The sequence below is a fragment of the Pavona decussata genome, unplaced genomic scaffold (genome assembly GCF_977016875.1).
Source record: "Pavona decussata unplaced genomic scaffold, jaPavDecu1.1 SCAFFOLD_156, whole genome shotgun sequence".
In the NCBI taxonomy this organism is placed as follows: Eukaryota; Metazoa; Cnidaria; class Anthozoa; order Scleractinia; family Agariciidae; genus Pavona; species Pavona decussata.
The window spans coordinates 3239644-3252425 of record NW_028145568.1 but is presented as its reverse complement, the minus strand read 5'-3'; the positions used below and the strand labels follow the sequence as shown (position 1 = coordinate 3252425).

Here is a 12782-nt window from a genome sequence, read left to right as displayed (position 1 = left end):
CCTGCAAACAGTACTTACAACTGGTAGATTAACAGCGCGGAATCACTAACACGAGAGTTCGCTTCCTCCCAATACATTCCGACCTATATTATCTGCTCTCGTAATGAAGATAAAATGTTAAATCCTCTATACAACCTCGTCTCTTCTAAACTGAGCCTTCGAGAGAAGACGCCGTTTCCTGCTCTTGTTCTCGACGGGCGAAAAGAAGCCGGAAAAGCGACTGCTCTCGCAGGCTACGTTTCTTTATATATCTACTGAATTGGTAGGCCGCGAAACAAACAACTGGATCTAGTAACATCAACGCCGCAAGTAATGGAACGCTCACGGTACTGATGTACCTCCGAACTTCTATAATTCCCAAACTCCTCTCCATCATCATTACATAAAAGCCGCCAACATCGCGGGATGGGCCCGGACCTGTACCGTTTGCAACGTCTTACATGGCTGGTCAAGAGGACAAAAGAACGAAAAATAGCACAATGTTCCTAGCCCTAAGAAAAAATGCAGCTGCAGGTTAAAAGGTCTAGTAAAAATAGAGCTTTCTATCTCGTCCCTCGAGTCTTCGTTCCTTACTGCGCATGCTTGACGAAACGAGCGATTCTCGTCCTCGTTCCCTGAACCTTCGATCTTTTGGTTAGCGGTTGGATCGTTCAAAAACTTAAAGAAAACCGCGGGGCTCAGGGAACGAGAATGAGCGATGCTGGTTAAGCTATGGGGAGCGAAGACTCTGGCTGCGAGGTTGTAGAGCTTTTGAAAGTTGCAGGTCTACTGCGCGGTGTCAGAGAATCACTAATTTATACGAGAGGTAACAATGAAATAACCAGTATATTTCTCCAACATTTACATTTTCATGTTTCCATTTAAAACTTTTACAGCAGTCTATTTTTGATTATTCCTATATTTTTAACTGTTTCTGTATTTCTCCTTATCTATAAGGGCTTCCGTAAAGTAACTAAAAACAGAACTATACACCATCAATGTAGCTTAAACGAGACAAAGCTACTCTAGGAACAAACAGGAATCTTTTATTTATATTTCTGTTTAAGACAAAAATAATCTCCAATAAGTTATGAAGGCACAAACACCTTGAGTTTATTTTAACGTAAAAAAAAATATTAAATCAGAAAATAAAACCAATGTAACTAAAAGTTTATCTCCTCACGAATTCACACTATCAAATCTATCTGTAGTACTGGACTGACTTTGCTTTTGTTCAGATGACATTTTCTTTATACATATATTGTCCATAAACCGTTAAGTCGCTAAATACCGCTGTTTCCTTTATCCGATCGAACATTTTCCCCCAACTCTCGACACATCTTTTCGTACCCAGACTTGGAAGCCTTTTTTGCGCGCTGAGTCATCTCACACGCCATATTGCATCCTGGGAATTCAACCGTTAAAAAAATATGCCGGGTTCTGCTCGGGAAGGCAAGTTTTCTAGTTAAAAAAAAAAAATCTCGCCACTTCGGCTCGGGGGCTAAACCAAACCAAACCAATTCTATGTGTATTGTAATAGTTTCCCAGCGTTTCACGGAGTTTATGTTTATTTATGTGATGTGTTTTGATAGGTTCATCGCGTGGTATGTGTCTTTTGTGATTCAGCACGCAAACATAAGCCATTTTTGCTTTTTATATGAAAGGACCTTTTCCTTATCTACACTCCGGTAGATTGTACGTTCGCGTAGGTTGGATGCGAGGGGTCTGTGCTAGCTTTATGGTACACGTCTGTTGGCACCACATCAGCATACACCGTGGTCTCATATGGGGCAGGTTTCTGGGCCGCTTTCTCATCATTGGTGCTGTCGTCAAAATCAGCAAGTTCAGCATAGACAAGATCTCCTTTCTTTGGCTGTATAAGTTATGAAAATATAAGAAATAAGAAATAATATAAAATAGGAACAAGGTGATTAAAAATACACTTCGAGGACATTTTCTTCATGTTCTTCAAGCATTCCAGTATGATGCGCCCAACATTTTTCACAGCCGTACGAGTAGGTGGAAAAAGACCAGATTTTGTTGGCTCTGTGTTGGCCAGTCCCCCATGCAAGCATTGGTACGTGAAAAATTTTGCAGTGTTAAGCTAGCTAACAAAGTACCATTCACGCACCTTTCTGTTGGCCTTGTTCACTACAGCGTACTCACACTCCACTTTGGGAGATTCTCCTTTTGCGGTGCTGAGATCGGGTGTCCCAAGCAGCTTTGCGGCCTCAACAGGATTGACGGATTCATACTGGCTTTCTGCTTGTTTTCTTTAAAGAAGAAATCAAATACTGCCATAAATTTAGTGAGAAGGGATGAGGGGCTAAAATGTCACGGCTCGTTGAAATTTCAACTATCAACGATCATTAAGGCATCCAGGAAAGAGGAAACAAAGTTTTCCAAGTTGTTTGCGCGTGTTCTGTTAAATGAGTGCAGAAAATATCATGCCTTCTCGGAATAGCTTCTCAGAGGAACATTTTGCTTCGTTTGCGCGCGAATAGAAAAAGAAAACTTTGCGAAATGCTGAAAAATGTAAATATTTCTCCAGTAAGATTGATAAGTCTTATACACTGTAGTTCAGCATGGATTTTTTAGAGCAGCTGTTGGAGCTGACGCGTCTGTGAAAAGTCAGGAGTTCCATTGCCGTCAGGGTCTCAAAATTTCTGTTGACTGAGTTCCCTGAGTTATCTGAAAACACGTTACTTTGAAAGCTATCTGTATACACGACCAAACTTGTTTAACTGTAAATAGTTTGAACCCAGGAGTCATGTCACAAGTAAGTAAATTATGATCATCCGGGTGAGTGTAGTCCTGACAAGGACTGTTTGAGGTGACTTTGACTGACGTTTCGACAACCTGACAGTCTGAAGATGACTGTCGCTCAGGTTGTCGAAACGTTAGTCAAAGTCACCTCGAACAGTCCTTCTCAGGACTACACTCACCGCTTATAACAAACTTGTTTAGTTAGCATCGTCATAATATCATCAGCAACAACAAAACCAGCAGGAACAAACCGGAATGGACATTTCTCCTCGGACCTTTTGGGTGGGGGTGTGGCGTCCGGTTTTCCAGACCCCGACTATATTTCATGGTAACTTGGGAGGACTTAAATCTAGCCCCGTCGCCTCTAAAATTGAAACTTTTCTTCAGACTTGGGCTGTAAAATCTGTACCCGTTTCTGTAAGATCTATACGCGTTTCTAAAATTTCCGCACCAGTTTCTGTAAAATCTGCCAGTACCTGTTTGTCCAAACGTCCATGCCCGTTTATGTAAAATCTGCACCGGCGTTTCTGTAAAACCTATACCCGTTTCTCTAAAAGACGTCTATACCCGTTTCTTCAAAAGTCTATACCCGTTTCTCAAAAAGTCTATACCCATTTCTCCAAAAGTCTATACCCGTTTCTGGATAAGTCTATACCCATTTCTGTAAACTGATCTGCACTTTTTACGACTCAAAAAACATACATGTTGGGGGCTTATGTCCCTCAGCCCGTGAGTAACAACAACACAATAATACTTACGACGCCGCTGTATGAGGCCTTTCAGCATCTGAAATTACGATAAAATCTTTTAGTAATAGATTTTTTAAACAAAAATAAGGCTCCAGCGATACACGCGTACGGTGGTTAAATCTGACGCAAGATTGAATAAAATCATGGAGGCTCCCTGTATGTCCAGCCTTGAAACAATTTGGCGCTCCATTCACTGCTGACGGCAATATCGCGCGCGTCAGTTTAAGGGGGGCGACCTACACAATTTGCAACGTCTTACATGGTTGGCCAACAGAACAAAAGAACGAACAACAAAACAATGCTCCCAGCCCTAAAAAACATTGCAGTTGCAGGTTATCAGGGTCCAGTAAAAATAGAGCTTTTGAAGGGTGTAGGTCCACTGTTTTAAGAGCGCACTGTTTTTTGAGCCCAGAACACACATCCACCCTCGGTCATTTTTAATTTGTAAAACAAATCTGTTGTATGCAACTGACACATCTTCATTCGAAAACGCTCCGAATTAAAATGGCAGATATGACAGGACATTTATTTAGAAGATTGTTGTATGAACACAGCATTGCATATAAGTATGACATGAAATCATCCTCGTTCCAAAACATTGTTACTTCAAGATGCAGGGATTTCACCAAAGAAATCTCCAGTTCTTCATGAGGAGATTAAGAACCTTTATTCAATATTCCACCACAACGATCCGTTGGTCACGATAGTCACATAATTATTTATCAAACGTAAGACGATCACCTTTTCCGCGTCGTTTCTTGCGCCTTAGCAGGAGAATTACAGCAAGAACGACTAATGCAACAAATAACAATGCTCCTAGCGATGCCGCAACTATAACTGTTGTAGAACCATTTTTGTCTCCCTGTACTGCATTTTTGCTTGGAACAGTAGGAAGGGTGGTGGACTCTGTAGAAAAAAAAAAAAAATAATAATAATAATAAATAAAATACTGACTTGAAAATTTCTAAGTCTGAAATTTGAACTCTCAAGTCTGATGAATGTTTTGGACATGGTCCGTCGCGTGTACGGGCGTGGTCTTCTAACGAATGACATGTAGAAAAGATGGCAATGGAGAGTGAAGGCCGGTTTACACCTTACGATTAAATTTGTTAGCCCCACAGTATTGGGCCACGAATCGTACGGGTAAATTGACTATCGATTTACAACCGATTCGTGAAATGAAAATGGGCCGATTACTGAAATATGCAAAAGATTTTCTGAATCGGTCTATTTTCATTTCACGAATGCCAAATCACGGCGCCAAATTACGTGTACGATGAGCGTTCCATTACCATCGGGCCGACAAATTGGGCCCGCTGGTCGCAGCGTGTACGAAACCGGTCTTCTCCTGAGACTACATAAAAATCTCACTCTTTCGATGCTTCCTGCATTATCAGCTCGCACTGTTTTGCAATCTTGGCGAAAGTAATCAGTGAGTATTAAAACACACCTGAATGTAATAATTTCAATTGATATATCTGACTGTTAGCTACTCTTGCAAACAAATGTGGCGTAGTTTGAAATTCTCAATACCCTGTGCAGAAGCTCGTTTTCATTAGCGTGTACTTTTGTTCAATACTTTACCAAGGACTAAAATTCACCAACTACCACCACACAGTGAACTGCAGTTTAGTTCATATCGGAACTGTTGACAAGAGCTACGCACCAAACAAACTCAACTCTGCGCATCAGACTACTTTGAACTGATTGATTACTCGCAGGACAGAAATCGTAAAGGATTTTGAAAATCCGATTCAATCAAGTACTGTTTAGACAACCCCGACAACTAAATAACCTTCTGTGGAGTGTGGGAAAAAGCACATGGAACAATATACATGACATTAATATAAAAATTAGCGCAAACTGGGCTAAAGCGCTCTTTTACGCGATCGGAAACAGACGAATGTCGCTTCTGCCACAACAAAACTCTCAAAATTAACGTTATCTGAAACACGAACCGATCGGTTTGGACCATAACTAACCTGACAAGTGCGTGCGATCGTCTGCAGTTGAAGGTGGCCTGGTACTTTCTTTTAGTTCGGTAATAGTACCTCTTGTTGGTGCTATAGTTGTTGGTGGTGGATATTGAAACATACAGGATCCATCACAATTATCTGTGGGGTGAATAATACTTTTAATATATTTCTCCTACGCAAATATGATCAAATGCGCATTACACCTAGTGAAATGAAAATAGCTAAAAAACTACAAATTAATCATACAAACCATAGCATAATAATTACATGTATACAGCTGTTTCAATTAACGTTGTCGGGTCAAAGCTTAAAGCTTAAAGGCATCTTCAAAGAGGCTGCCACCTCACCCATTTGATATCCTAACATTTCTTTCATCCAAATGGCTCGCCATCGTATATCTTCACTGGAAGGACGAGGCATAGCTGATTTTGATGATTTTATTCATAAAAAAATCTACAGACTCTTGAGCTCTTGCTTTATAGCTTTATATTTTGATGCGACAACGTTAACTGAGATAGCTGTATATAAAATATTCAAAATCACTACCTCAAATATTAGGATTCAATGCACATCGTACCTAAATGAATGGTAATGAAGTAAATGGTAATGTCTACAGTTCTGGTCAGAAAACATGCTACGAACGGAACATTGTTGTTCCCTTTCAGTGAGAGGTGATTTCAGTATACCCGTAAATTAACGACAGCCGTTGTAGGTTTCGGTCGCTTAAAACCTTTTTTTTCTTTTCTTTTGTTGTTTTTAAGGAAGTCGCTTTTTAGCTGAGGCTGAACGCTCTTAATTCTTTTAATGATCTGAGGCTGGAATGTTCCTAAAAACAAAGAAATAAATAAATCGCTTTTTCAACCGTCCGTGTGTTCAGATCGAATTGGAATGTGGACATGTTGGTTTTTGAGGAGTGCCAGGAAAACCTGACAACCCGGAGAAAAACCTTTGGAAGCAAGGCGTATATCATTCCCAGGATCTTTTTCAAGACATTTGTTGTGACCAACGTGGATTGTTAAAAACCTCATCATTGGATAATGCATTTCTGCTTAGCGGCCCAAGTATATCAGCCATTATACCATAGAGACCATTAAATTGTGCCGGGTGGTGTTTTTAGCAGATAAATCATTGATTTTCTAAAACAAATGGAAGAAATAAAGTTCTTAAATAAACTGATTTTAATTCAGACTTGAGTACATATTGTTAAAATTCAGTTCTCTTTTTTTCTTAGGCTCAGCTTTCCTATTAAAAAGAAAATTCTTTCGTAGAAAAAAGAGACGTGGAGTATTCAGGTCAGTAGTTAAGAAGTCAGTCTTGGATGAAAACAAAAAGAGATTTTTTTGGAAGCAAGAAATACAAGCAAGGGTGTTTCGTTGCCCAATTAGCTTAAATAAAATAAATAAATAAACAAACAAACAAACAAACAAATAAATAAATAAATAACTAAATAAACAAACCACTTTACTTAGTGTCAATGTATTTAGCGCACAGCACTAATTGGGGACACTTTCCAGATCGAATTGGAATTTAGAAGTGTTGGTTTTTTGAGGAGAGGGGAAAACCGGAGTACCCGGAAAAAAACCTCTCAGAGCAAAGACGAGAACCAACAACAAACTCAACCAATATATGAAGCCGAGTCAGGGAATCGAACCCGCGTCACATTGGTGGGAGGCGAGTGCTCTCACCACTACGCCATCCCTGCTCCCCTTAAATAAAGCAAATTTGCTCTGTTTACTTCTTAAGCAGGAGGTTTTTACTTGAAAACAAACTTAGACAATCATGTTCTCTTACTGTTTGACTGCCGTACTTCCCTGAGCATTAAGTAACATGGTAAAAACTGCACCCGAGTTGTAGCTTCACTTTCTACCTGCGACGTTCATAAAAGCTTCAAATAGCCCTGGAAGTGTATCGTTACTGTTCGCTAACTTCGAATTCCAATTGCCGTTTGAGTCAACTTTGAAGAAAACGGGAACGCTTTTTGACTTCAGCGTGATATTATTATGACCAAAGAGTACATAATTTAGACAGCACCGCTATCCCGTCTTACACTTCGGGATTTAGGCGCGGAACATATAAGGACAGAGTGCGAAAATAACGGATTACCTCAAGTCTGCAAGTTTTCAGTCTTGGGCACACATGTCAACTGACAGCGGCCGCCCTGCTCTCCGTGTGTCATTGGCTAAGTCAGCATGTGCGTCCACATTTCAGGCAATTATTTTAAGTTAATACCAACTTTTCCTCTTGTAAGCAACCACCTCAAGAATTGGAAAAAGTGGTCGTAACTAGAGTTGGTCGCTTACGAGGTTGCATTCTCATAAGCGGACACAATAGAAGCCGGTCACTTCAGTTACCAGAGCTTTTATATTAGTATAAAGCTTTCTACCTCGGTCTCAGGGTAACACTCTTGATCCAGTCGCAAATCTTCTTGAATTTTAGATTCGAGATCTTAATCTACGAACATTATTAGGCAGTGCAATATTACTGTACTGAAATGTGATCACGAAGTGTATACTTTTATGAAAGAGTTCCCGTAATAGGTATCAGAATCTTTGAATGGTCGCTTACGAGAGCTTAAAAACAAAGGAAAAGACCAGTTTGTAATTCCCAAAAATGGTCGCGGTCGTTTATGAAAGCGGTCGCTTACGAGAGCTTTGATTACAGAGTTTTTAAAAGTGACAATTCAAACGGGGTTTCGATGGTGGTCGTAACTAGAGCTAGTCGCTTACGACAGTGGTCGCAAGGAGAGCTTCGATATTAGTACAGAACGCTGCTTTAGTAAGTGGGTAGACAAATAGTGGCATACTCATAACCTAGCAAATTATTCGTACCTGTTTCTTCCTCGCAAATCCATCTCCTCTGAACGTTTCCCTTTATGCTGCTAAATAATCCATATGAACCAGGAGGAAATTCTCTCGCAATAAGAGCATAAAAGTCATCTTTTTCAGGGTTATCTTTAATCCATTTATCTATGGTCAGACGTTTGTCATTGATCCAAGTCCAGTTTCCAGTTGTTAAGTTTTTGAGTAATCCTATGTGCCACTCATCGCGTTGACCAGATGTTAGATCTTTAATGGTTTTGTTAATAAATTCCCACTCCTGCAATGTCTCCATGGCAACAAGATATTTATTATTAGATTTACAGGAGGCACTTGCTTGCTGCCAGGTCATTGGACCTGCACTGCCATCTTCAAAAGTATAGCATGAACAAGCCCTTTGTCTACCTGAAATAGAAACGGAAAAGGGAAAATGCAAGATAGAAAATATATATTCATAGAGAGCCAAGATGCTTGTAATTTTTGACAATTTTTTTTTTGTTTACGAGCTGTATCTTGTTGATATTTTGATCACGGACTTTCAAACAAGACATGAAAGTTTATCATTAAGGTTTTTTTTTTTTTTTTTTTCTTTTTTGAGAAACAAAATTAGTTTCTTTATTCGCCTTCTTTCATTCAAACATATACATCATAATCATATACATGTAGTATCGGATAAGGCAGGAGATCCAGCAAGCTCTAATGAGCTTTTTAAAAGATCTCCGCAGTATTAACACAATTTGCTAAGACTAATTACAGAAGGCTGACTAATGACAATTGGACTAATTACATTGTAATTAGGTTAAGAAACATTATCCAACTATTATCAAACTAATTCTACTCTTTTCTTAAAAAAAAGTCTCCATGCCTTCCAGAAATCTAGTGATTATTGATCATCTGCTGCAAACTCATACAAATCCGCGTTTTGTCAGAAGGCTGGCTTCCTTGCGAGACCTAGATTATGACTAGACAAGAATAAGCCAGACCTGACTGTTCTCCAGTAGAACTCACCAAACGGCAAAAAGATGATGGACGTGATGGTCTCTATTCAAAGCCCCACCCCACTTTAAAAACAAGTGAATGAATGTTGCGCTGCTAGTACAACGGAGCTCATTCTCTGATCCATCACTTGTGTCCTTAGTGAACAACATTCATTCCTATCCTTCACATTCACATTTGCCACAATTACCACCATTATCAGCCAAGGCTTCGCTCCGATCTGGCCCCGTGGCTCAGTCGGTAGAGCAATGGATGATCACATCCCCAGGTCGTGGGTTCGACTCCCGCTGAAGTCGGAGATTTTTTTTCTTTCCCTCGTGCGTTCTCCCATCTCCTTACTAAGTCTAACGCTCAGTGGGAAATTTATGGGTGCACTTTAGCACTTTAACATACACCGCAGAATTATTTCTCTGAGCCATCATTTAAAAACAAGTGCCTTTATTACATAACCACCCCTCTGTTCGAAGCAAAATTCAACTACCTGTTCTTTTTATCCACAGGGTTGATGCGGAGCAACGTTATGTAACAATCCCCTGCAATGGGTCAGTTTTATTTAAACATTTGGACTTGCTAACAATGGGGCATTTGAACGAAAATTCTCAGGGAAGTTGAAATGGTCTGTCTTTGCCCGACCGCTCTGCTGCCCTATTGTGACGACTCCCCTGAAGATGACTTTTTTGGGCGAAGCGGAATTTCCTACGTGTTGCGTTACACGTAATATTTTGCGTGCTGAAGTTGCCTCGCCTAAGCGCCTTCAAATATTCATCATTACTATACTGTTATAAAAGTCACGCAATGTTACCGATCCGTCATAACACAAAACACGTTGAAAGATGTTATCGTGATCGTAAGATGTCGAAAACAAACTCATTCTAAACACGTGGGATTCGATATATTAAAAGCGAGTTCGCAAACGCCACAGTACGAGAAAAGAAACCCACCAATACTTATGATCGACTTAAACCTACTTCCTTCTCCATCAGTCATTCTTATATGCAAATTACCTAAACACAATTATACCAGCCGTTCATAAATCAAGACCGTTATAAACGCCAAAAACCGATCTTTAATCGTAGTTACTTACGAAAAGAGCATTGCTCTACTCTGAAATGTCAATATTTACGGTGATTTTTCAGCTATGGGTGGTTTTAATACCAAGCGCAATCGAACAGATCAACTCGATTGTTCGGCTACATTTCACATTTACAACATACAAGAAACGAAAGCAATCAGTAACAATAACTCACCCACTCCGGAATGCAGTAGTTCTGAAACAACTAAAATAAGTAGATGTAGTCCCACTAAAGCCATTATCCGTTTCTTGACAATATTTCAAACAATTTGAAACCAAAACACGCTGCGACTCAGCTCTGTTGCAATTCAGCAGTGACCTCTCGTCACGACTTCCGGTCAGGCAGCACGTCAGACTATAATAACGTTAATCTATATTTGGAAAGTTCCTCCAGATAAATGGTGGAAACTGAAACGGATAGATGTACTCGACAATTCTTCGAAAATTATACGACTTCCTTCCCAGCACTTTCGAGTGAGTATAAAATAGCGCCACTCAGATAGTTGGCTTTACAGTTGGTCAGAGTCGTTCTCAGATTTATTTTAATAAGGCCTTGTCCACAACATGCCGTCATACTCGGAAAAGAAATTGACGCCGGAAATGCAAACTTTTAACCTCCCAAAATCGCGGCCCTTTTCACGAGTCCCACATATACGAATTGGCAACTTTAGTTTTGAGAAATGATCTAAAACTACTTTCTGTTCACACCCGAATCTTTGTGTGGAAGAAAATGAGAAATGTATAAGCAATTGAGAATAGGAAATTGTTGGGCATGTTAAGATTGAGGCAAAATCATGGCCCTTGGTAATCTGATCTACCGACAGGCCGTGACGAAACACATTCCTATACATGGGTAGGCTTCCTTCCTTCCGCCATGTGTCGTTGGGTTTAAAATTGTTTATGGTCAGAAATTTCATCAACTAAGTTGATTTTACTAATGAAGTTGAGAGAAAGGAAGGAAAATAATAAAAAAAATACATTGGTTTCAAACTTTTAAACCAAAAATATATTACTCAAAACGGAATGGTTCTGAAGTCCGACAAACCACCCTCATGCAAGTTTTTGGTTGCGTCTTTTTTTTTTTTTTTATCGGTGTGAACAAAACTGAGTTTGACGTTTAATTCATAGTTTGTGAATTAATTTTAAACGTAAGAGCCTAGATACACATTATTCATTTCAGAAGCACTTACAAGCGCCTGATAACGGAGTGAACTCTTTTAGCTGTGACGCTAATTACTCTGGCAACCGACCTTTATTTGGAAAGTTTATTCGGTTTCACATAAAACGCGACACTCCGCCTGTTTTAAGTGGAGTTTATGGGTGAGGCTCACGGAATGTCGAGTGCCCTCAAAATCAGTAAGTAGTTGTTTAATAGTTCGGGAATGTATATGCGTGGTCAGGGCTAAATTTAAGAGGTCGAGGATCACAAGCTGTGGATTAATGATTACGGACCATAGCAAGATCGGAATAAACCGTCTTTCTATGTTCGGATAATAATTACTTTTAAGCTAACATGCTGCAGTTTAAAGGAACTAAAATGTTTGAAATAAGCCTGATTTGAAAAGCGTAAAGAAGAATTTTAATCATTAGCTTAATATTATTCCCACTTTAGAAAGCATGTGTAGCATGCACTACAAGTTCGGACATTTCTTACGATATATTTTCCGTTCTTCAACTAGAGTCCAATAATAATAAAAAAAATCTATAAAATAAGTCATTTTGCGTTGTTCAAGGGCTCAATAACCAAAATTAAAATATAAAGCAGTCAGCCAAAACAGACGGCCTTGTCATTTTAAGGAAACCACATTTCTAAGCATTTAACCATCCTCGTCTCTTCCCCCTTTGACAAGTCGTATCTTATCTATCCTTGGGATATCTTCTGTTTCCCTTTTGCCCGACCGAAAGGGGGCATTGCTCAAAATGCATTGAGTTTCTAATTAATCTTTTCTTGGTTTAGATATTTGTGTAAGTAAGCTGTTCCGTTGCCTAATCTCACTATTGTGTCCTCGTGGCCCTCTTAGCTTTTAAATTCTTTTTTTCATTATCTGGTATTTTACTATATTTCAAGTTTTTTTTTTCTTGTTGGATGTCTTGCATTGTTTAAAAAGACTTGTACTTTTCTAATCGGCCAGGTTTCTAAAAATAGTCCAAAATTCGAGGTTTTGGCAATACCTTTACTTTTATCAGCCATTTTTCATATCTATTTGTCACAACAAGCTCGGTTCAAAATCGAACTTTTTTTATCCATTAGCTGAAAATAAAATTCTTCCGTCAATCTTATGACGTTGTTTTGTCAGCCAGCCCTGTTTGAGCTGAATTGGATAACATGTACAAACGTTTTCCCCAAACTGCACCTAAAAGGAGCTTTGCTTTTTAAAACAAGTATTATCAGTCTTATGTGAGCGACACCTTATCACTAAGCAAGCAG

At 39.4% G+C, this 12782-nt stretch overlaps 1 protein-coding gene across 5 annotated transcripts in view; it reads right to left on the bottom strand.

Moving 5' to 3' along the window:
- Positions 1–806: 806 nt before the first annotated feature.
- Positions 807–12782, bottom strand: part of LOC146465308 (macrophage mannose receptor 1-like) — a 110425-nt gene continuing 98449 nt past the window's right edge. For 3 of the 5 annotated variants that reach the window (XM_085128498.1, XM_085128499.1, XM_085128505.1), the window contains 6 exons: positions 8299–8691; positions 5477–5608; positions 4236–4400; positions 3504–3531; positions 2111–2252; positions 807–1852 (listed from right to left, as the gene is read on the bottom strand). In XM_085128498.1, the coding sequence (XP_084984624.1) occupies positions 1658–1852; positions 2111–2252; positions 3504–3531; positions 4236–4400; positions 5477–5608; positions 8299–8691 (1055 nt within the window). In that variant the 3' untranslated portion in view covers positions 807–1657. Of the gene's footprint in view, positions 1853–2110; positions 2253–3503; positions 3532–4235; positions 4401–5476; positions 5609–8298; positions 8692–10529; positions 10980–12782 lie in introns of those variants that run through there. The other 2 variants (XM_085128504.1, XM_085128506.1) reach the window with 2 other exon arrangements.